This window comes from Podarcis erhardii (genome assembly GCF_964252035.2).
Source record: "Podarcis erhardii genome assembly, chromosome: 8".
Lineage (NCBI taxonomy): Eukaryota > Metazoa > Chordata > Lepidosauria > Squamata > Lacertidae > Podarcis > Podarcis erhardii.
The window spans coordinates 33248013-33273957 of NC_138499.1; the positions used below are offsets into that span (position 1 = coordinate 33248013).

Below are 25945 nucleotides of genomic sequence, written 5' to 3' on the forward strand. Positions count from 1 at the left end.
TCCATTGAAATTGATGGACAGATTCATGATAGAAAAAGGGAAAGAGTTATTTACACAGTGGATAAGTAATTTATGGAATTCTCTAACACAAGACGTGGTGATAACCATGAGTTTATAGATTGCTTTAAAAGGAAGTTGAACAGGGTAATTGAGAATAGGTTTAATATGACTGTTAGCGTTGTATGCATCTGAATATTGGTGATGGTGGACAGCAGACCTCATTAGAGTGCTGTTATTTATTTGTTGCACTTAGATCCCTCCTCTTTTCCAAGGAGCTCAAGGTGGCGTACATGGTTTTCCTTCAAACACAGGCTCCGGCAGATTATGGGGATGAGACCAATAGTGGGTCCAATGGTCAAGAAGGTGGTCTCTGCATGTGCTGTAGAGAGAAGTTAAGGGCAGATGGGGCTTGTCAGTCTGGGAAGGTAGCTCATCTAGGAGGAAGAAAACTGATCCTAAACTTCCACTGCCTTGCAGTGTATCTTCAGGAGAGAGAGAAAATCATAAGGAGTAAAGCCCTCCATAAATCCAGAGTGGAATTCCTAAGACAGTTGGATGGCGCCTTATATGCCTCCTTCCAGCAACTCCTGCAGCCCAGCTGGTGCCAAAAGTATTGCTCTGATTTCCATTTTTTATTATGATTTTGTGATTTTTCCAAAGTACAGGGATATATTGCGTACATTAGATATATATTCTACATTTTTTACAAGAAAAGCAATAACAGGAACCCATTAACCCTCCACCCTAGAAAATAGGTTGTTGAACCTAAATGATCCAGGAAGGCTGTTAGGATGTTAGTGCTATTCTTAGTGCATGCTTTATGAGGACTGGGGGCTTTTTCCTCTCTAAGGTATTTTAAAGTTGTTGTCAGTCAATTTCTAGGCACTATACAGGCATTGAAAAGCACAATGGCCCCGCCCACAGGTTCACAATCCTATAGACATGACACAAAATGGGGGAGATGAATGGAGAGATAAAAGGAAACAAGCAAACATGGGTACTTGTTACTAAAGTCAAACCACTGCCATTTATTTATTTTTTTGTCATGAACTCCTTTAACTTAAAGTGCCATGGATTAAACTTGGCACCTGGGGCATACAAAACTCTCCTTCTTAAGCTACAGACCCTCCCCCTTCACAGAGTTGTTGTGAGAATGAGCACACTGGCTTTCCACAGGGTGATTGTGAGGGTGAGCACAATAGAAGCCCACACATCATACCATAGGGAATGTGGCTGGAGCTCTAGCAAGGTTGATACCTTTGTTCCAGGCATAGGCAAACTCGGCCCTCCAGGTGTTTTGGAACTACAGCTCCCACCATCCCTATCTAATAGGACCAGTGGTCAGGGATGATGGGAGTTGTAGTCCCAAAACATCTGGAGGACCGAGTTTGCCTATGCCTGCTTTATTCCTTGCCATATCTTAAATAACTCGCTGCTGGTGGTGGTTGCTGCTGCTGTTCGTAAATATTTTTTACTCTGAATTGTCATTTGCATTATAGACAGTTATCTGATTTGGAGAAGAACCATGTGTCAGTGGTAGAATACATGCTTTGCATGTAGAAGATCCCAGGTTCAAATCCTGGCATCTCCTGTTAAGAGGATCTGGTAGCGGGTGATATAAAATACCTCTACCAGAGACTCTGAGAGTAGAGAATACTGGCCTAAGTGGACAAAAGTATCTGAATTGGTATATGTCAGTTTCCCCTTATTCCTATGTGTTTTTATTCTATATGGACTTCAAAATGAGTTTATTTACAACTCTGTGATTCAGCATCTTCCCTCTTTTTGAACAAATACATCTCACACATCAAGTAATGTGATCTAAGTAATGTGAACTCATATGAATATAGGGTTACTTGATTCAAAGCTGTGGGTTTGTTCCAGACTTAGCCATGCTTAGAGTACAAATCAGTGGGACTTAAGTCATGATTAAATGTTTGTTGTTTAGTCGTGACCGACTCTTTGTGACCCCATGGACCAGAGCACGCCAGGCACTTCTGTCTTCCACTGCCTCCCACAGTTTGATCAAACTCATGCTGGTAGCTTCAAGAACACTATCCAACCGTCTCGTCCTCTGTCGTCCCTTTCTCCTTGTGCCCTCCATTTTCCTCCACATCAGGGTCTATTCCAGGGAGTCTTCTGTTCTCATGAGGTGGTCAAAGTATTGGAGTCTCAGCTTCACGATCTGTCCTCCCAGTGAGCACTCAGGGCTGATTTCCTTAAGAAGGGATAGGTTTGTTCTTCTTGCAGTCCATGGGACTCTCAAGAGTCTCCTCCAGCACCATAATTCAAAAGCATCAATTCTTCGGCGATCAGCCTTCTTTATGGTCCAGCTCTCACTTCCATACATCACTACTGGGAAAACCATAGCTTTTACTATACGGACCTTTGTCGGCAAGGTGATGTCTCTACTTTTTAAGATGCTGTCTAGGTTTGTCATTGCTTTTCTCCCAAGAAGCAGGCGTCTTTTAATTTCATGGCTGCTGTCACCATCTGCAGTGATCATGGAGCAAAATCTCTCACTGCCTCCATTTCTTCCCCTTCTATTTGCCAGGAGGTGATGGTACCAGTGGCCATGATCTTCGTTTTTTTGATGTTGAGCTTCAGACCATGATTAAATAAGTCTCATTGATTTCAGTGGGTCTGTTCAAAGTATAACTAAATCAGCATCCAGCAATACATTTGTTTTTCATAAATGAATATCTAAACTAAAAATATTCTCATTTTTAAAAGTCAGGTTTGACGCTGTTTTGCAAATATATGCATAGGGATTGCTGGTGCAATTCAGGCAGAAAGGGTTTGATAAGTCTTTACAGACCATCTCAAACCCTATAAATCTGTAATACTATTGCAACTAGCAGATATTTGGAATACATTGCAAGTGGCTTTGTAATTTGCCAGATTTTGAAAGTAGCAGTTTTTAATTAAAAAAAAGAACCCAGCTATTATTAATGGCTTTAATAATGAGTGTTAAGTAGGAATGATAAAATAGCAGTTAACAGATCTAGCATACTAAAAGCCAGCTGCTTGGGATGGTTTTGGACATATCGATTTATTTTTTTGACTGTAACTGTAGATGGAGAAAAAGCAGGCCTGCAGTTGTGGAGTTAAGCTGTGTCAAATAAATGTTGTTGACTGCCAGTTGGAAAAGTTCCTAAACTACTAGGATCAAAATATTGAAGGAAATCTGTTACCCGGCTGGTGATGTCTCTCTAAGGTGGGCAATGTATAAAACAGGCCCACTAATGGCCAGTTAACCATATTGTGCTCTCACCAACCCCTTTATTTTTTGCTGTAGTGGATGGACAATCAATCTTCTTGGTCCCTCCCTCTCTTGGAATATTACACTATTGCCCTCTGTAAGAATGAGTGTGTAAAAGCCACATTTTTGTCTGGAACTAATGTTGTTCTGCTGTTGGCTTCCATGAAAACAAACACTCAGGGTATGTCATTGTGTTCTTTGTAGCTGTTGATAACATTCTCTCTCTCCCACACGCACACACCTTGTAGGCATATTTTGCCATTTTCAAATAAGCGGCAACATATGTTTGGGTCAAATCATTTGGCTGATTAGAACCCTGAAGTATTTGTAAACTTACAGCTAAACTACCATGGAGGTCTACAAAGTTACACAGTGTAACGAGATCTAAACGGTAGACTCAATAACTAAGGCTCAGAGTCGTACTGTATAGAGTTCTTCTATAAAACTTGTTCTGCCATAGTAACGAATAGAGAAAATTATAAAAAGTAAGAGAAAATACACAGCCTCTCTCTGCTCTTCCAGAAAGAAAAACAATCCCGATCATTTTTCTGCGCCAGATGCAGGCAACTTCTAAAGAGACTTGAATGAGCAATTACACCTTGAGGTTGAAACCTGAGATGCATTTCTCCAGCCTATGATTCAGTATTTCTGCACCCAGTGGGGGCTGGGAAAGATAACAGCAGCCACCCAGCTTAATAGTACACTTTGGGTTCCCCAAAGATTGCCAGAGCCTTCCAAGGGAGAAGAAAGGTAAATCAGACCCTGCCACATCTAATTTGAAAAACAGGGATCAAACGAACCCTTTCTTACAAGTTAGAATTTTGGCTGTCTTAATGCATTGCAGTGAAGGAGTGAGATACTAGCCAGCCAGTCTCCCTGTTTAATTTTTCTCCCTTCCTGAAAATTCACTTCTTAACCACCAAGCACCAAAAGTTAGGATTACTGGATGTTGTTGTGGGTTAGGAGAGAATGTGTTAGAGCTTAGCAGCAGGAGCAGCAGACCCAGGTTACAAATTCAGTGACCAGGAACAAATGTGCCCTTTCCTTTATTTTTCAGCCAAAGTCCTGGATATAGGACTTTAAATGTTGCTTTTAAACCTTGTCATCCCATATCCACATACTAACCATTCTGCTCATAGTTTCTTCTGACTCATGGACACTTTTAAGGTGACATATACTAGTGTTATCAATTAGTACAGATCAGGGTGGGCTTTGCTTAAAGCTCTAGAACTTCTTTATTGTCATCTTAGTTTTAAACAAAAAAAATATTTGGAATCCAAGATGAATGCTATTATTGCAGAGTTCAGAAAATGATTACTAAATATCACTATCCTTCCTTTAAAGACAGGGAATTCTATCTTTACATATGGTTTCTAAGACCCCTGAGAATGGGTCCAGCCCTTTGGTATAAATGCCACTGATTAAATATATATATATATGTTTTTATTTTCATTGTCAGATTTTAAAGGTGGCCCAAACAGTTTTGAAAGCTGGATTATACACAATCAGCTGTAGAGTGTTTCTGCTATCATGTTTGCAAGAATAGTGGACTGAATGTGGAATGTGGCATATTGCATAGCCAAGCAATGGCAGTGTGCCAGAACAATGCAATTTATAATTAGAAGAGAATATTTCTGTATCATAAAATGTAAAGAAAATACATAAATCAGTGCCATCCTGGTGGTCTCCATTAGCACAATAGATATCTCAGTTCACTGCTCCTTCCCGTTACACATGCAGTTCAAACACTTTGGGAGTAACATGGTTGTTCCAAGCACAGGAAATTCAGGGAGTGACCACAGACCTCTGGAGTCTGATTATTGTATTGTTGCCAGGCAATGGGCATTTTGTGAAAGCCTCCTGCACATTTGCTCATTCGGCGAGTCTTTGTTTTGAAATGAAAAAAGCAGGGTCAGCCCTATCATTGGGCAAAGTGAGATGACCTCTTCAAGTGGCAGCCTCCTTCCTATCCTAACTTTTCCCCTAGCCTTTCCCCTCAACCCCCTAAAGTAGCCTGCCATCTCAGGTACAGTGAAGGACACTATCCTGTCACCGTTGTTGAAGTGAGATTCAGCTGCCAGTCCAGATGTTTTCTGTACGTCTTATCCCTCAAACCAGGCAGCAAAATATATTGAACCCACCCAGAAGAAAGGAGAACAGGGCAATTCTTGGGATTTCCTGCCAATATCCCACAGAGGTTGAGAGAAGGGTTAAAATAGTTTCAGATTGTTGGAGACTGACAAGTCTTAAGCAATGGGAATGTGTTGGTGTGGATATTAGGTACAGTAGGTGTAGGAACAATCAAGATTTGGTCACCCGTTTTAGTAATCCATGCTTAATAATGCAGCTCATTATGTGTTTCTGCAATGCCAGTCATACCCTACCTCAGATATGGCCTTGGTATTAAATGAAATTATTGGATTGTCTCCAATGTCATTCTTTCCATCAGAAAGCCATCACTGGTCATCTGGACTCCCACTCAGAAATAATGTCCCTTCTGAAAAATCCTATCATTTCCCCACAGTCACATTCCTAGTTACAATATTCAGAAAATATTGGAAGAGCACTGAAAAATATAACGCAGTTCAAAAACTTTAGTAACCCCAAGAAACATTATAAAACCCGACTTGTGGGCCTCCCCCTTTCTTTAAATGGAGATAACTTGGGCTAATCCACTTCTTAGCATCTGGTGAGGAAAAAGAATTCTTACTGTGGCAAAAATTAGCTTTGGGAATAATGGTGGTTGCCAGCTGCATAAACAGCACTCACCCAGCGGCATTGTTCAGTCATTGGGAGTGCCTAGATTCTCATCTGATTAGTGACAATCTGTAATTAATATTGTAGTTTGTAAACTTTAGCAAAGCAAGCAGGCCACTAACCTGCTTTGTGGAGGAAGAGCTAAGTGGATGGGATTCTGCAGGGCGATGAGCCCTTCCTGAGAAGTGAAGAGTATGCTATACTCCTGCAGGAATTGGTGTGTGGTGATCCTGCAGGAGATGACCTTTTATTCATTATCAGAGAGAGGGGAGAGGAGACCTCACCTTGTGAAATGCTCAGCACTCTCTGTACAAATTGACTGTGCTGGGTAGTGGGAATTGAGAGAGATCGCAACCTCTCAGGGTGCATTCTGTACCCTGCAGGATTGGGCTTACAGTGTTTTTTAGTGCCCTGGTCTATTTCAGGAGGCTTTTCTTTATTTCAGCATTTTCAATAGGAGTGTACACATCTGTCTTTATACCCAGCAGCTTTCCTGGCCCACAACAAGTCCTCTGTGAGTTTCCCCAACCAAGCTCAGTGGGATCTCTGTCAGCTGCAAGATTTATGTCATCTTTTTCAGCCCTGAGAACTGTTCCTTAAGCTTTTCACATCTGGATTTAATTGGAAAGACATTAAAAGACATTAAGTGTGCTGGAAAAGCATATTTTAGGGAGGATCTTTATAGGCACTTCCATTAAAGGAGCTAACAGTTAGAGGTTGAAGTGGGATGCAGACAAGTCATCAGCTGTTATCAAGGACAAAATTGCACTGCTAACTGCTTCACAGCAGTTCTTCATTGAGACCCTGAGCCTGTTTCTGACCTTTAACCAGGAGCCTGGTACAATTGAACAAACATTATGCTTTTGTAAAAGAGAGCACACTTGGGCATTTTTCATTTGTAGTTTCGTCTCAACTGGAGTCACCTTAATGTAGAGTTGAGAAGGCAAAAAATGAGACCTTGTCATAGGCAGAGTGAAGATGCCTACTTTGTAGGATCATAAGATCATAACACTGCTGTGACCCATTATGGCAAGCCAAGATAATGGCCATCTTTAGGAAAAAAGCAGAACATTTTTGATTGATTGATTGATTGCATTTGTATCCTACCTTTCTTCCAGTGAGCTCAAGGTGGCATACATAGTTCTCCTCCTTCCCATTTTATCCTCACAACAATCCTGTGAGGTAGGTTAGGTTGAGAATGACTGACTGGCCCAAGGTCACCCAGTGAGCTTCGTTGCCAGGTCGGTTTGTGACCCCTGTTCATCCAGGTCCTAGCCAGACACCCTAACCACTACACCACATTTGTTGGGCTGTAGTTCTGTGGTCCATATCCTCATCCATAGCTTCATGCGTTGTTTAATGCATATGTGGAGGTCTCAAAAATTCCATTTTGGTGGGGGCAGTTCTGCAGTATAAATCCATTTGTTGTTATGTACTGGCTGGACACAGAGGAATAGTGGGAGGCAACAACTGGAGAACCCCCCAAGGGAAGAAGGCTCAGAGCCAGGGGATTGTTGGTGGGATGATGATGAGTGGTCAGAGGAAGAAGAGGGAGCAGACTGGTAGGAGGAGATGTCAGAAGCTGAAGAGTTAACAGGGTTTAGTGAAAGTCTGTGGCAGAGAGAAATGCAAAAGCAGGAGAGGAGGGAGGCCAACAGACAGAAATGAGTCCAGTTGATAAAGAAGCAAGGGTGTCTTCCCCCTCTTGCTGCGACAAGTTCCCATTCCCCCTGGTCTCCTGGGACCAGAAGAGGTATGAAGTGGGAGGAGCAAAATCAGGCATGCCAGCCTAGTCTCAGATTGCTTGGGAGAGGAGGAGACTTAGGCAGCTGTGGGAAGGCGGGGACCTTCAGTCTCCACAGCTGCCTCATAGGGGCAAGGCCTACCCAAGAAGAGTTTCTATGCTCATTAGGCCTGGCACTCCTGAGTAGATCCTGTTCTTCTAATAAAGAGTTAACTTCACTTACTCTGTGTGATTTATTGCTGACTCGCTCCTGACATTTGTGTACCCAAAACTGCCCAGTTTGGTGACATGAATGGAAACAAACTTGAATTTAACAAATTGGTGTTAGTGTAAAAGATAAAAGTATGGTAGCTATGAATTCTCTTGCTTGTCTTGGACAAGTCATTCTCTCACTTCCCAGTGTGTAGCATGAAATGGACGTGGTTTCCTCACATAATTTTTCTGAAGAGAAGAGAGATAATTATTGTAAAGATCATAGTGCTAATAGCAGGATAATAACACTAGAAATTTAAGTATTAAAATACCCTTGTATATTGTACATCACAGTAAAAAGTTTCATCTGGAATTGGATCTTAGCAGGAAGTCATTTGTCGTGGGTAAAATCACGCGCTGCTGTTTACAAATAATTTAAGGTGCCTGTCTCTGTGTAGACTGACAGGCAGTTAAACGTAAAGGTCTTTTCATCTGGGAGAACAGTCATGTAATCCTCCTTTCTTGAACTTAATATATTCTTAAAATAAATGTGATATTCAAAGACTTGTTTCTAGAGCAAAAGCATCTGTAGCTAAACAAATAGACCTTTGAAATAATATCCTGTCTTTAAAGTGAAAAATAGTGTGTGTATGTGTGTGTTTTCCCCCCTTTTTATCTTTCAATAAAAGCAAAACAAATAGTACAAAATCTTCCTCTGTAAACCATCCCAGCAAAACAAATGGATTTGCTTTATGGTCATCCATCTACTCAGGGCAGGCGGAGGGGGGGCCAGTTGCATTCATTGTCGGGAGCACATTCACATGAACTTCCTCTACAAAGTTACTTCCTCGCAGATGATGTTCTTAGTTAATATTCCCCTTCTACATACATATATGGACAACGCATCAGGTTTGGGAAGAGGATGGGTGGGAAGAAAAAGTATTATGAAAACAATGTTTCTTCGTTTGTTTAACAAAAAATATATGCCGCCCGATTTGTAGCAAAACCTCTGGGTGGGACTGCAGAATTTCAGGACTGGCCCTACCATTAGGGAGGGTAAGGGAACCATATCTGACAGCTGGTGCCTGGGTGGTTATGGTGGCAGTCATTCAGCTGTTTCTTCTGAGCCCTCTGACCAAGCTGTTCAGTTGGAATACAGAGCTATGTGTGCCGTGCAGACTGTCCTGCACCGTCATAACTACCCTGCTGCCCTAAGGTGCGGTGAAGGATCCTGCCCTAAGGCTAGTGTTAATGTAAGATTGAACTACCAGTCCAGTTGGTTTCTGTATGTGGAATGGGACAGAAGCACCATTTTCGCCTTTGCTTCAGGCAGCAAAATGCCTTGAGTCGGCCCTGCAGAATCCTTCACTGCATACAGTACTGGTTTTAGAAATATTCTTGATGTTCAAAAATCTACTGGTGGGGGTGAACACTTTCAGCCACATACAAGATAATCAAGATTTCATACACCAAATTAATGTACTAATATACTGTGGCCGAAAACCAAGAATAGTCAGTTTAAATGAAGTAAGTAAATAGGTCACATGTAATGTTGGCATCTGTCTGTCTTTAGAATGGAAGAGTGAGCTTTTGTGAGTAAAGTCAAACCATTGGAGAGTTACAGCATGTGCTGGGGTTGTAGAGACTGATACAGGAGAGACATGTTTTATTGCTGGTGGGGCAGATGAATGTGTCCAGTTTTGCTGCTACAGGTGCACCATAGCGTTTCTAATAATAATAATAATAATTTATTATTTATACCCTGCCCATCTGGCTGGGTTTCCTCAGCCACTCTGGGCGGCTTCCAACAAAATATTAAAAATACAATAAAACATCAAACATTAAAACTTCCTCCCAGCAGTCTCCAGTCATGCAATACAAAACTGAAAACTTGACTCTAATGTGCATTTCCTTTTGTATTTAACTACAACGCAAGGTATTAAGCCAAAGCAAAAAAAGTAAAACTTTAAGAACTGATTTATTAACATTCCCTTTTGTGAGCCAGACTTGAATTTACAATTGTTGGGCATTCATAAGGCATAGTGCAGCGTACAAAAGCAATTGAAAGAATTTTACTACAGGTAATTTGAGTAGGAGAGCGTCACACATGTCTTTAGTTGAACCTTAGTCCATGATAGTATATGGACAGCTGCCCCACATAAACCGTAAATGCAGGTTTGGTTTACTTTGTTGTTGTTGTTGTTGTTCTTGTTGGTAGGTAATTAATTAATTAATTAAATTTGTATAATGCCCTTCATCTGAAGATCACAGGGCGTTTTGCAGCATAAAAATACAAAATGTGCAAAATACATAATAAAAACAAGAACGAAAACAAACCAATACTTTCCCTCCTACAAACATATTTAAAAGTAAACAGATTTACTTAAGATATTTTATTCTACGCATGAGCAGTTACAGCTGTCCTTGGCTCACATTTACACAGACAAGTTAATGTATGAATCAGATAGACATGGTACAGCTGCCAGCACTCCCTGTGAGTGAAATGGCCGTATAAATTACCACCACAGTAATGGGAATTGCTGCCGGCCATATTCATGATAAACCAATCCCCCATATTATATTAATACACATGAGCACTTGTTTGGTACCACTGTTGTTTAAATCAAAACTTGTATATACTGGCCTTTTGCTGTTCTGTATGAGGCACCATGTGCCCTCCTAAGACTCACAGAATTGTAGAGTTGGAAAGAACTGCCAGGCAATGCAGGAATATTTTGCCCAACATGGGGCTCGAACCCACAACCCTGATATTAAGATGGTCTCATGCTCTACCAACTGAGCTATCCAAGCCAGCCCATTTCAGAATGCAGCTGAGGATTGTCGTGATTGAATGTTTCCCTATAGATACCACTTATATGTCACAGAGGGAGCTTGGCTGGAATCCTTCTAAAACTAGCATGGCTGAGATTGATCTGTAACAAGTCTCCTTCTGGAATGTGAGCTAAGGTACATAAAGCAATAATTACAAATTTATTTGTTCAGTCATTTAAGTAATTCATTAGCTTGTTAGTAATTTAATAGAAAAGGAGGAAAAAGTCTCTACGAGACGGGCTGGGGGAGAGCCAAAGGCATAGCATAGAATAATCAACAATGCATTACAATAAAACCATTGCAAAGCCCATAAAACATACCCAGCAACTGCATATCTACAAGAATTTATCTGAAGCAAAGCACTTCTGGATCTGATTGATGCCTGGATGATAAACCACTTGGGACCTATCTATACACTATGATTCACATTACCTTGAGCTCCTGGAGGAAAGGAATGGATACATACTATATAACTAAATGCCCCATTCAAGAGTTATATGTGCACTTTGACTTATATGTAAATGGTCCACCTTTAAAATTCATGCAGCTGCCTTTGGGCAGACAGCTCTATGTGCACATCAGGTGGTGGAGAAGCCAAGGATGATAAAGATGAGACCTAATCTCATCAAATAAATCATTATTTGTCTTCAGACTACTTTTTGGTTTTTTGGTTTTGTTTGGTTTTTTGCTTAGAACAACTGTTTCAAGGATTTTATTTTATTTTGTTTATTATATTACATTTTTATTACAACCTGTCACAGACCTGAAGGTGTCATATATGTGGCTCCTAGGAGGCCTCCCAGCCCTTCAGTAAGGTGGTAGCATTATGTGTTTCACACTACTCTGAAGTCAAGGTTTATACGCCTTGGCTTTTTGTCCATTGACATTGAGCAAAATGCAAATGTCAGAGTAAAAGGGCTAGGAAGTTAGTAGAAACAATTGGCTTTTTCTCCCCCCCCCCCCCCCCCCGTGGATTGACAGTACAAATTCCACAAAATTCATTTAAAATATATGGGGGTTGAATATATTAAAATAGGAGGGCGCAGGGAAATTCAAACAATATATCTGTCTTCGTAAATCAAAAAGAAATTGGTAGAAGACGACATTCTTGGTTGATGTGGCTAGAAAGCCCGTTTGTTCCTAACACATGGGAGTGGGGGGAACCGTTCAAGAACAGTTAATCCTTGCTTAAAATTCCCCATGATGCCAGCAATCAGATTTGCATCTGGATAGATTATTTGCCATGTAAAAGCTAACCGCAGAGGGTAATATAGCCTGAAGCCAGTGCTAAGCAGCACACTCTTTCCTAAATGTTTTAAACGTTGCATTTGTAAATGTGTACTCTCTAGGAGAAGTCTAAATGCATTAGCTCTCTCTCCTCCTCCCCTTTCATCTCCTCTCTCGCAGGCACAGCTACTGCACACATCCTGGTGCACACTGTTTAAAGATCCCTTTGTGCAGACATTAATCCTTTTTCATGTAAATTACATGAGTTAATCAGATTAATATACACGGGGACAGAACACGTTGGGGGGAGAAGGGCTTAAGTCAGGTAATTAAGACTTGCATTGTGCAGTGTGAATAACCATTCTGAAATTAATTTTTTAAACAGATGTTGACCCTGGTCTGTGTGAAATCTAATCAGCTGGGGATGGTAGTGCCTGGTTACAGAGGGCTGTTAAAGATCCCTTGCTGAAATCAGTGGTTGCGAATTCAGGTAACAATTTGTCAGTTAAGTCACATTTTCTGATTGGTCTTCATAGAATCAGAATTATGGAGATGCAAAGGACCAACAGCACAATCCTATGCATGTCTACTCAGAAGTAAAACCTATTTAGTGCTTTGGCATTTGCTCCCAGTTAAGCAAGTAAGAGATTTCAGCCTAATTAGCAACTTGACACATCAGTGAGTAACCTGCACCTTTAAACCAGGCATATAGGTACAGTTTTGCAATTGCTGGCATCATAACCACATATTTTTACAGATATCTGAGGAATTTTGAGTGTTCACTGTAGAACAGGGGGAAATACAGACATAGTTGGTATATGAATATTTTTCATTTATTATAGACCCAAAGGCAACTGACATATATTATGAACTGACTTTGATGTTCTGCGGAGTGTCTAGGCTCGGTTTCATGACTGCTGTAGAATGCTAGTGGCATAGGAAGAGTCCTGATAGAGAACCTGTAGACTTGATTTATGTGGAATCTGTTAACATGGAGTGAGATGGAGTGGTTGTTGAGGTAGGAAAAATAATAATAAGAGTACCAACTAGTCCTTCAAGCACTGTAACATAGTGAAAGAGGGTTTCAGAATTCCCTCACTGTGCTCCTGGGGTAAGGCACTGGTTTCTCTTATTCTCTCATTTTGCTGATTTCAAACCAAAAATAACTAGAACAGGGATGAATAATCTGTGACCATCCAGATGTTCAAAACAAAATAAAAAAATTCCTTCCAGTAGCACCTTAAAGACCAACTGAGTTAGTTCTAGGTATGAGCTTTCGTGTGCATGCACACTTCTGTGCATGCACACGAAAGCTCATACCTAGAACTAACTCAGTTGGTCTTTAAGGTGCTACTGGAAGGAATTTTTTTATTTTGTTTTGACCATGGCAGACCAACACGGCTACCTATCTGCATCCAGATGTTGTTGGACTCCAAACTCCCTCCAGTCCCAGTCAGTATGGCTGAGGGTCAGAAGTGATGGGAGCTGTAGTACATCAACATTTGGAGGGCCACAGGTTAGCCACCCCTAAGCTGGAAGATCTATCAGTGCCCATTTTTCCTCTGCTTCTTTCTGTTGCTGCTTTCTCCAGTCCCAGCAAGCTTATGCTGTCATAGGGGGTGAGCATTTGATCTTTGCTGTTGTCCCTACATGAGACCAACACAGATGAAGGGGCATAAAGTGCTGCCTTGGCAGCCATTACCTCCTTCCCCCTAAATCGTGTCAGCTTTAAATTGTCACCTTGCCTCCACATTTACCTCTAGGCAGGATAAATTTGCAAACTTGGTCTTGACACCACTGTGTTAGGACAGTGCAGTATGAGTTGAGTGAAACTGGCCAAAGTCAGACCTTTTTGAAGAATATCATCAAGAATAATTCTTAAAACATGTGCAAAAAATTAAGGCGCTTTGGAATTCTTGGGAAACTAATTACTTACATTTGCACACTAAAAAGCAGGCATAGTTCCCTGCGCCCCCAAGAAACATGCATGCCCTTTCAAGCAGTCAAACATGGACATCATTTGTTTCAATGAAATGCAAGAGTTTGTACCCCAGTAATTAATTTTTGCCCATAAAGGACAGGATTGGAACGAAATCATTTGTTTTAAAAACCACAGAGAAATTTGAAGCCAGATGTCAGTCTATTGACTTGGCTCTGCTAAAGTAGAACTATCTGATGAAGCACTTAGGTTCATGCAGTGGTCTGATTCAGTGGTTAATAGGGCTGTTAGATGAGTATGTCCCTGATAAAAATGATGGACAGGGGCTTGAGAAGACGGATCTGTTAGAAATTCACTTCTTCCACTTTCTGTAGAAGAGATCTATATGCTTTGCTTGCAGGTGTAGTAGTGGTTTTACTACTTACCAAATTGCCAGTCTCCCTAGATGTGTACTGTACTGGATTGAACAGAAGAATTTTGGGAAAGGACCAACTCATTCACTTGGCCCTGGCAGAATTTATAGGGCTGAAATATCCTAGTAGAGGACCCTGTAACCTTCTTGTAAGTTCCACTAATTCAGCTCAGAAGGTTTCTAAAACTGTAGGTGGCTGATGAGTGGTTCTGAAGTCTGCATGGTGCAAAGGAATCTGTTCTGGCATGGAGTGAAAAAGACCCAAGTGCAGGCTGGAAATACAGGCTTGTATCCAATGTGGCGCCATGTTTATTGGATTTCTGTTTTGATTATTTTGGTGTTGTTCTAACTTGTTTACTATTAGCTGCTTTGGTTTCTTACAAGAAAACTGAGGCATGTGTCTAAAACAAAACAGCCAATAAATAAATAAATAGTGGCTGTAAGCACCAGAAGGCTTCAAGCTTCTCAGTGTGGAAGTCCTATAAGAGATAATTGTGTTTCTTTTAAACTTTTCCTTCAGCCCCTACTATATGGCTGTCAAAACCCCTAAATAAGAGCATTTAATGAATGGGTCCATGAGAATTAGGCAGTAGCTTCTCACACCATAGAGAAATGGGAGACAGTAAGCCAGTGGTTTGGCTGAGTTAGTAGCATTTGTGTTCGTTCCATAAAAGGGAAAAGTATGAAGAATTAAGTTAGGTGTGTTCTCTGTCTTCAGAAGTATGTGCCACTCCCAGTAAAGTGAAGTGGACAGACACGCACAAGAGGACCATTTAGGGACATCTTGGGACGAATCTGAAATGTCACATAGATGTAAAAGGCAAAGGAAATATATCCCTACATTGTACTGAAAAACATTAAATCATTACCATAAGAACGTGAGTTGAAACCACATTTTTCTAGAGCAAGCCTCTGTATGCAACTGCTTTGTGTAAGGATGACCTCATGTTATTAAATTGTCATTACAAACTATCCAGTTCCCCACAGAGGGAAAACCAGAGGGGGAAGAAATTAACAAATTTCAATATGATTTGCTAATTGCTAATTGGCTTAAGGAAACCTAAAAATGACCAAACTGATTGGAAACATCCACCTCCAGCCAGATCCAGACACATATTTATAATGGGAAGAGCAGCCAAGACAAACAAAGAGCAGAGTAGTGCATCCTGTTGGCATTGTGTTTTTGGCATTGCTGTATCTACACAGAAAACAAGTGATACATTAAATGTGTAAAGACATCTGTTTCATAACCTATGGGGCTTTGCTCACAAAGCAGTTGTAAAATCTTCTGGGGGAGAGAAATATTTCTATATATCTGTGCAGATGCTCTTTTGTAAGAGAGAAAAAATCCATTTGAGGAAGTGTTCAGCCTTCGGAAAAACAATTCTCTGCTAAAATCCTTGTCAGATATTTATTCCACTTATATCCCCTCACTGCTGTTAATTTTGCAAGCGTTTCCTAGTTTTTTAAGGATTGTGTACATCAGGCCCAGTTCATCTGAAGTGTAGTAACAATTATGCATGACGTTGGATCTTGGAAGATCTTTATAAGTGTGGACCATTAGGTCATTTTTAATTTATACTTAAAGGATTTCTAAGTCACCCCCTTAAAACTATCAAGGCAGTGTACAAACATACAAAACAGTCCAGTCCTTGTACTTCTCTGACTGACTTTGTGAGCCTACCCTCAAACTTCAATCAGAAATGCAAAACATCCTGAGAAAGTAGATGAGTTATCATCAGGACTCGGGATCAAGAGACACTGGTGACCCCAGAATCCAGTGCAACACTTAATCTCCGCCAATAACACCTCATACTCATAAAATGACAAAAAACAACGCTTCTGAATCAGACCAAAGTTCCATCCAATCCAGCATCCTCTTCTCCAAGTGGCCAAATAGATGCCTACAAGAAACTTGCGAGTAGGAACCAAGCGCAACAGTACTCTCCCTATTTGTGCTGCCCCATCAGACTTTGACTCTCCATGCTTTACCCATGCTCAAACACTTCAGCTTCCAAATTCATCTGCAGAATTATAATCTGCTGCCCAATGCATTTTCCCTCACCTATCTCTCCATAGTTAAACATTGGGGGATGAGGGGGAAGTACATTACCAGATCTCCTGGAATTCATGTGACACTGGGGGGTGGACAGCTGGACCGTAAAGGGAGCAGCATTGAACAATATCTGGTGCTCCGGGTAAGCAGAGCCTGCCAATATTTAGTGGTCAGAATAATCACCACCTGCCAACACCTGGCAATCAGGGGAGAGGGCATATGGTCTTGTAAAACACCTGCTGCAAAAAAATTAGGAATCGTGTAAAGAATGTGATAGTGTCACAGAACCAATCAGATTATGCTCTGGAGAGAGAACAATGGGTGGTGTGGTGTTAGTGTAGTCAAATACGGGAACAGATCAGCACCCTCACTGGGGAACAATTACCCTCATCTCCTGCTTATGGACTTCCCATGGGTGTCTGACAGTGGGAAACAAGATGCTGGAGTGGATACGTCTCTGATCCAGAAGGGCCTTTCCTTTGAAATCCTGAACCACTCAGCTTTCTCTCAGTCTTAACTCTATCCTACAGGGCTGTTGAGAGGATATAATGCATGTTAACTGCTGTTTAGAACAAAACCTTAATTAACTCGTTCACTTTGCAGCGGAGGCTGGCAGGCCAAGCACAGTGACTTTGCACCCCATTTGTGCAGCATGCTGGAAAAAGCGTGGGGCTTTGAGGTGGGCTTTAGTTTTTGCTAAAAGAAATTTAGTTCATAGCGCAAAGGTGGAAGTGGTGCAATGGTGGTGCAAAATATCAGCTTCATTTAAAGGTTAAAAGAAGTTCTAATGATGGAGAAAGTGTCTATGGCAGTGGTTCTCATGCTTTTTGGTCTGGGCCACACTTTCAGAATAGAATTTGCTCATGCCACACCAGTTTTTTTCATTGATAAGGATTACATTGAAAAACAAAAAGAAACAAACTCATAGCAATGCTTGATTTTGATAAGATACGCATCCATATTCTGCAAAAAAACCACCCTATACTATACTATACTATACTATACTATACTATACTATACTATACTGAAATGTTTAGATGTTTCTTTGATTGTCCTTGAATCTTTCCACCACACTTGCCATCCTCTCCTGCCATACCAGGGTGGCATGCCACATCCTTTATGAACCACTTATCTAGGAAGATCGACAGCATGAGGAGGGTTCAGAAATCAGATATCTTTAATTAAGCACAAGCTTTTGCAAGGAAAACCTCTTAAGTGATGCATTACAGAATGTAATGCTGACCACACCTTTTTTATTGCATGGTCATCCCTGCTTTACCTGGATGCAATTTTAGGCAGTCATCTAAAGTATTGTAACAAATCCTACCCTGTTTTTATTTTACACAATATTTCGTCAGATAGATGTATTTCACCTTTCTATCCTTGGCATTCCTTCAGCGGGAACAAATGCTTTCGTTCAGCATTGCTGCTGACATTCCCTTCAAAGACATAGAGATAGATGTTCTGAGTAAAGAAAGAAGCAGAGGTTCCCATGAATGAATTCTGCAAACAGCGTGAGAAACTAGGTTAATATTTCATTAAGGAGCTACAAAATAGCAGTGCGGCAGGAACACAACCTGAAGCATTTAATAGGAGCTCGACAATGAAGCTGTTGAATCTTTAATCCCATTTTGTTATGTACTTGCTGCTCTCAGTTGAAAACAGCAACGAAAGCAACTGTGACGATAGTTCAGGGAAGTGTTCCTATTTTGAATTTTTTTTATTTATCATGCCTATGCCCCACTCTTGTTCCATAAAGCTCAGTGTGGCAGCCATATGGATCCCAGATGGACTCGCATCCAGGCAGGCTTAAAGTGCAGGACATTTCTTAGCTTCTGCACTAGAACTGCAGTGTGCATGTCTAGCATATAGCTCTGCTAGTTCTGTACAGCACATACATGCTATTTGTTTTCTGCCGTCCAGAAAAGTGATAAGCCTTATATGAGCTGATTAAAATGGAGCTTCCGGCATGCCTGTGCCACAAGTTGTTGAAAGGTCAGGCGTCTGATTAGCATTCACAAAATACCAACATACATACTGAATATTACATTGATGGAATTCAGCAAGAGGTGGAATGGTGGGAGAAGAGCTCTAATTGTTTCAGTTTGTAGAAGGAAAGGGGAAATGTGATTGTGGTGTTAGAGTGGGGCAGCAGCGCTCGTTAAGCTGATCCCAGCATGAAAGGAGTTAGCAACATTAATGAACTGAATGAAGGTATCGCTCGCAAAGGAATGATCAGCCCCATATTTTTAATTTTATCCAGCACATTTACATCCCAGCCCAAGGGGGCTCTGGAAGTGTTGTTCAGGTGATTTCCATAATTTTTTAAAAAAACACATTTAAGTCCGGGAACATGAAGAAAATAACATGGTGTCCCTGTGGAGCTAGGGTTTTTGAGGTTGCATCCTGCCTTTATCCATTATCTTTCCTGCAGCCCCCCCCCAGGCAAACAATGGGGTCTTCTGAATCTAGAATTTGCTAGCCCCATGAGGCAAGTCTTCCCTTGCTGGCAGTTCTTCTGTCTTCCAAAAAAAACGCTTACCAACAGCAAAGAAAGCGAGTCTCATCTATAAAAGGAGTGCCTTTTATCTGCTTTGGTTGGTGAGATAGTTATATTTGTTCCTGGGCTGAGATACCTCAGCTGCTGTGGCCCTCCCACTGGTAATCTCAAGATTGGACGACTGTCATGGGCTTTTAGTGAGACTCCTCTTGAGCTTTCTGCTGCAGAATGCAGCCACTAGGTTATTGGCTGGGACCTCCCACTGACACCATATAACACCTCTGCTGAGGGAACTGCTCTGGTAATCAATAAGCTACTGGGCGGGTGCAGTTAAAGATTTTGCTTTTAGAATTTAATGCCCTAAATAACATGGAACTTGGCTACCTGAGGGATTTCCTTGCCCCATATATTCCTGCCCAGCAACTGTGCTCCTCAGATGGGGCACAACCAAGAGTACCGCATGCCCCAGAAGTGTGTGTAGTATGCTGTAGAAACTGGGTTTTTAGTGTTGCAGCTCCAGCCTTCTGGAATTAGTGGCCAGCTGAAATAAGACAAGCACCTGGCGTTGATATTTAGATAGCTATTGAAGACATATTTGTTTAAGAAGGCTTTCCCTGAAGTGTGACCCATTCATTTTATGGGATATCTATATAAGAATGTTATTATTGCTCCTACATAATTGAGTGTGTATTCTAATAGTAGCTAGTAGTACTTCTTGTTGGAAAGGCTGTAAATAGTGGGAGTTGTGAGAGTGTGAAGAGGTAGAAGCATTCTGAGGTTTGGTGTTTGATGAGTGCCAAAGACTATTAGTGCCAACAATAAGAAAGCGTCCAAAATTTTAAGGGAACAATGAGGATTTGGCACAGAAAGACTCATTAAAGTACAGTCTGAAGGAACTTAGTATAACTTGATTAAGTTTCCAAACAGAGAAAGACCACGTTGAATGCCACCAGGAGCACGCAGTTCATTGTGGCATGATAGTTTTCAAGGTCGCAGGAGGGAGGCATAACATATTAACCATTAAACAGAAATAAGAACAGCTCTATTCCTTTCTCTCATGTTGATTTGTATGTGTGGGTTGTGTGCATGCGTTTTATGTTTTTATTGTTGATTTACTATAGAACTTTGAAAATTAAAATCATTTTTTAAAAAATGTGTTACATCACATCATTGCATTGTGAGTTACCATACCTATTCTTCACTTCATTGGCTGTTACCTGAGAGAGTGAGGGAATTTGCAGTTAAGTGATGTCACATTTTGCATCACTTGATGTTACAACCCCATGTCTGCAACCAGAGGTGTAGGAAGGTCAGGTGGTACCCTATGCAGAAAATTTCTTGGCACGCCCTCCCCCCCCACACACACATTGATTTTTTGAAATTCTTTTGCCTGCAAAAATGGTTTTACATTATTTCATATTTTCTTACAAAGGAATGTGGATTCTGGGCCTCTGATAACAAGTAGGCGACTGTGGACAGATACTTAAATCTACAGGATGAATTGTGTTTTGGCTTGTGTTATTTTATTTATACTTATTGTTTATTTATTTAATAAAATTTATTTTTAAAAACCTGCAAAGTGGTTTACCAAAACAAAAAACAAACAAACACCACAGCAGCAAAATCAAGAAAAATTAACAATCATACTTTAAAACATACAAAAGCTAAAATATTAAGATTAAAATTACTTCAACTTTCTAAGCATCTAGGTATCCTTGCCTAAAGAAGATTGCTTTTAGCGGGTGCCCAAAAAGCGTCTAGCAAAGGCATGTGCTTTGTTGCAATAGGCGGGGAATTCCAAAGTGTCGGTGCTGTCACAATAAACAATGCAGTACAGATATTATGTGGAACCTGTAGTAGTGCTTGAAACTACTGAAGGGGAGGTTTTATTTATTGTGATTTCACCATGCTCTGTATTATCTGAAAAGGAAAACATTTATTTAAAAAACAGGACTGCACAGCAGCAATCTAGTCTCATCATGATCAGTGGGACTTATTTCCGAGCCAATGGTCCATAAGATGGGCTGCAATCCTATGCACCCTTTGCATCCAACTTGTACCTAAAACTCTGCACAAGCCTGCACCAGAGAATTGTAGTTGGAATGGACCCCTAATCTAGCCAAACCCCTGGGGCAATGCAGGAATCTCAACTAGACCATCCCTGACCCTGCTCCACTGAATTGAAATTTCAGCCTTCATGACATAGGAAAACGGCCAAGTAAACAGCTATTTTCGTGGAGGAGGGTCAAGATATTAGCTGATATGCATTAAATTTCATATATAGCTATATAATCCCTTGTGTAGTGAGATAAGAGCAGGCATTTTCAAAAAAAAAGTTTTCTATGAACCGCCCAGTAGGGCCGTAATTGTTCCTTGGTAATTTGTCACCCCCCTCCATGATGGCACCCGGGGTGAACCGCCCACCCTTCCTATGCCCCTGTCTGCCACATTGGCTAGTTTTGGCCTCAAGAGTAGCATATGAAGCAAGGAAGTATGGATCTAGGTAATCTAGAGACATGTAGATTGCTTCATTTTATACAGAGGATGCTTGTTTTAAGGTGCAAGCAAAGCTGAGCACAGAAAAGAAAAGTATTAGCCAGTCTTTCTCACCATCCAGTGGGGAAAACAATTCTCTTTGTTCCCTAATCCATCTCTTTTTCAATGTATCTTTATAACCCTGAGCTTTGTCACTGTCCACTGTGTTCCTGATACATATTTGATGTCATAAAACATTCCATGCTCATTGCTAATAGTATGCCTACTTCAGTATCTATCATTTCTCTTTAATTCCTCTGTGTTACAGGCAGCTTTAAGTGCCTTGAAACAGTTTTCAGAACAAGGACTGGATCCACTTGAAGGAACTGTAAAGCCTGAAAATGGTTCATTTGAAAAGTAAGACCCACTTTCATAGTATTCTTTTGGGAACATGTGTGCTTGCTTAACTGGACTTTTTACATGAATGGTGTAGATGTACTGAGATCTTTCCAAAATACGTGGCGTCTTCTGATCTCATAGTCATGTAAACCTTGTAACAATTTGGCACCATTGCTGAGAGTAGGTTTCAAAATCACTTTGGATTGTTATTAACCGGGGTCATTTAGTGTGCTAAGATGAAGTATAAATTTAAATAACAAATAAATAATTTGACCATCCTCTTTAACATGGGCTTTTAAATACATGAAATCTGTGAATTCGTCTTATTTTAGAAACATATTTATTCTTCGCAGCTGCGAGATCCCATATAAAGACGAGGGCAGGTAGTATGAATTTGGTTTTTGACCTTAATAGTTTGGAGTCAGTTTCCTTCATTTAAGCACTTCACAAGGTCCACCTCTCAATAATCTAGAATACTGAGCATTCTGATGTGCACAAACAGATTGATACCTTTGTGGAACTTCTGTGCAAGCAAGCTTCCTATTCATATTACTAGAGGAAGCTGCACTTTCATCGAGGCTGCTGTGTCTTGCACATAATTGAGGGTGGAGAAGTTCCATGTCCACATCATATTTCCTTTAGCCGCAATAATTTCTAGAACTGGTCTAATACCTCTGACAGTGCAATCCTATACATGTCAAGAGAGAATTGAGTTCCACTGAGGTCAGTGGGACGTATTCTGAGGTGGGTATAGAATTCTCACCTGAGCTGCGTAGTGGGCATTAAAAAATGTCAGTCTGTGAAGAACTGCAGAGCAAGGCAAATTTTGTTGCTTTGCTATTAGAGCTGTGAAGGCCCAGGGAGGAAACTGTAGAATCGTCAGGGAAACTTTTTTAAAAATCAATTTTCTAGTTGTTTTCTCAATTTGTTTATGAAAAATGGGGGTGGGGGGAACCTAAATCCATTTCCCCCTGGCCCTTCACATTTCTATTTGCAAATAACATATCCCACAGATTATGCCAGATTTCCATGTATTTCTGATTTGTGACGTAAGTGCTGTGATAAGCTTCCTGCCTTGTGAAGCCTGCAGTATTATAGATGAGAAAAAGAATTGAAGTACGCTAGCTTTGTACTACATTAGAGTTAAATGAAGGATGTTAAATACACCACCTGTTCTACCTTTGTACGTGTCATTTCTGTTTCGTTTTTAAGTATGCAGATGCAGACATCAAAAACAATCACATACAGAGCGTACAGATTGATTGATTATAATATTAGATGAATGTACCAAAAGTTTCAAATTCTTTGTGCACCGGGCATGGGTAGATAGCGGTATTCCTCTTCCTCTACCTGAACCTGGTTTGGCTGAACCCCAGACAGGAGCATGTTTTTGTTAAGCAAGCGATGTTGGAGAAAAGCAAGAGGCTGATATATAGTGGCTATTTGTAAACTAATTTAATCAGAACCATTTACCACATGATCTCACCAGCATAGTATCTGAACATAAATATTGTTGTTTCACTTTAAAATGTCCCCCCTTGCGGTGACCTTTGAATCTCATGTGCCATCTGCTAATAAAAATGTCTTAAAGATGTGCAACCCTGGACCTTACCGCTCTTGTTAATGTATTAATCTTTCAGACAAGTCAAGCATCTGGGAGAAAACGCAGACAATAAACAGACTAACTCAGGCACCATTGCTCAGGACTGCAAGGATTCAAAGGCTGTCGTCTAGGAGCTTCCCAGCACCCGTGGCTGCCACTGCATCCTTATAAACCTGTCAACACGCAACAGGGTGTATGTGTACAAGGAAATGAATGACTAATACCATTATTTGAGTCTTATGTGAAGACAACACTATTCTAACACAGGAGATAGTCTACATGGTACTGTTTGTTGAATGAGGGAGAAATAAATAAAACTGGCTGTTTCCCCTCCAAACCTTAAAAAACTACTGGAGGTTTAAACAGCAAATAATTAACTAAGACTTGGTTGGAGAAATTAAGTTTACAGTTGCTTAATACTCTGGAGGAAAGGAAAAGTCAACATTAGGTTGAGTTATACGACTCCTTTATAGTGTAGAATAAGTTCAGCTTTCCTCTCTTTTTTTTAATTATGCTTGAATATTTTGAAATTAATCAATGACAGTGCTGTGAGAGTTGTAGTTGTTGTCTTCATATATAGTCATACAGCTTCTCTTTCTATGCCAACATTATGCATTCTTCATAGTCTTACAGAAAACATTATGCCTGTAAGATGCACGACTCCAAGTTGTTTGCAAACTGAAGTTTAAATCATGACAAGTATTTGCTTGAACGTTAATGACCGGTCACAATACACTACAAGAGAAAGCAGTGATGGTATTTGATTTCCCTTGCCATTCGTTGATTGAAAAAAGCACCTTGCTTCCAAGAAACACATTCCTCCCTTTGTTCTCTGTTGTGTGAAACACATCGACTCCTCATTCTGTGTTTTGCATCAATCTCTCATTCACATCAACTGAGTGTTTTTAATAACTGCATTCTGACCGCGAAAAGTAGAAAAGGATGGCAACGTCATCTCAGAGGACAAAAAGTGGTGGAGCAGGTGTGTAAAACTGCCAGTGGGGCAGAGACAGAAATTTGCATTTTTATTCTGTACTAGCATATACAAATTAAGCAAGTGGCCAACGCAGTAAAACCACGTCAGTTCATGTATACAGTGGTGGTGTCATCTCTTCTTTAATTTGTGAATAACACTAGTGAAATGTGTCACCTACACTAAGATGGGATGCTGCCTTAGACACTTCTCCCCTTCCCTGTCTCGAAACACAAAAAAGAATAGAGTAATATGCATAAGTTGCAAAATGTCTGCACGTCTCCAAATTTGTGTGTGTAGAAATTGGTGTTATCTCAATGTGTTTGTGTGTGTAAAACAAAGAATATGCACACCACTGACGGCTCGCAAACAAGGCAGTGTGCCCTGGGTGTGCTATCATTGCATTTGTCAGACAAATAAGGGACCAGTGTAGTTGTGTTTGTGTTGCAACAGCTGGAAGTGCCCATAGTTCATTACTACCTTCTGAACATAGAACATACTGTCTGCTACATTGGCCAGTGTTAATCTATGCCATCTAAGCACCATTTTAACCAAATGCTGCCAGGCACACTAGGGAAAATCAGGCCACATTGGAAAGACCTTATGCAGGCATTCAGGGCTACAAAACAATAAACATAAGAGTGGGGTTGCATTCACTTGCCTCGACCCCACTGTCACACCCTGCACCAGCCCCTCCTGAATGCTCTCTCTGAACATATTTGCAAGTTCCAGCACATGCATGTTCATCGGGCTTCCCCACTGCAGACATGCCGTGGGGAGGGGCCAACACAGGACGTGGCAGCAGGGGCAGGGCATCTGAGGGCAACCCTGCTCTCCTCTCTCACATGATTATTGTGTGACCCTGAACGTCCAAATAGGGCTAAAGAAAATTCCCAAGCGCAGTAAAATCACCAGCTTTTGGAAGAAGAGAACCGGATCCTTTTTTATGTGAACAGACCTTCAAATTTGCAGATACCCTCAAGTCTATAGGGCACTATGAAGGCCTAGAAGCTCGCAAGATGGGCACTAGCATGTTAGCACTTGCCTAAAACTGTGTGGGAGTACAACGCTAACAATGGAAAGCAGTTTCTGAGCTGGCTTTCTGTCCGCTGCCTCTTAATATCAAGAGGAATTCCGAGAGCTAATTTTCTACCCATAGTTATATTTCTTTAAGTGTTGTCACTATCTAGCCACAGGCCTTACATGTTAATATTCATAAGCCTTCTCTCTTCTCTGTGAATTCCAACACCTATCTAAGCAATTTCCTGAGAAAATAATCTTTTTTTATTCTTACTAGTCCTACGGAGCCGCAGGCAGGATTTGTTTCTGTTACCCATGATACCATTTTTGCAGAGCCAGGTTTGAGATTCATTAAGGATTGAGGCTCAGTGCAACAGTTAGAAATTATGTAGTATAGCTACTCTTATTTTAAAGGGCTAAGGGACCCATTTGTAACAGGTTACAAGCCTAATTTTATTGTCAAGTAATATTTTAATTAGGCCCTAAGGCCCTACGAAGCACACAAGAGAAGGATTTTCATCAGGAAAACCAAGGGCCTAATGCAATTAAAAAGA

General features: G+C 40.8%; 1 protein-coding gene across 3 annotated transcripts in view; it reads left to right on the forward strand.

The window, feature by feature from the left end:
* The window catches only part of STAU2 (staufen double-stranded RNA binding protein 2), a 154110-nt gene extending 129620 nt beyond the window's left edge, over positions 1-24490 (forward strand). For 2 of the 3 annotated variants that reach the window (XM_081874270.1, XM_081874271.1), the window contains exons 14-15: positions 21725-21813; positions 23436-24490. In XM_081874270.1, the coding sequence (XP_081730396.1) occupies positions 21725-21813; positions 23436-23529 (183 nt within the window). In that variant the 3' untranslated portion in view covers positions 23530-24490. Of the gene's footprint in view, positions 1-10820; positions 10923-12399; positions 12505-21724; positions 21814-23435 lie in introns of those variants that run through there. The other variant, XR_014159509.1, reaches the window with a different exon arrangement.
* Positions 24491-25945: the final 1455 nt, after the last annotated feature.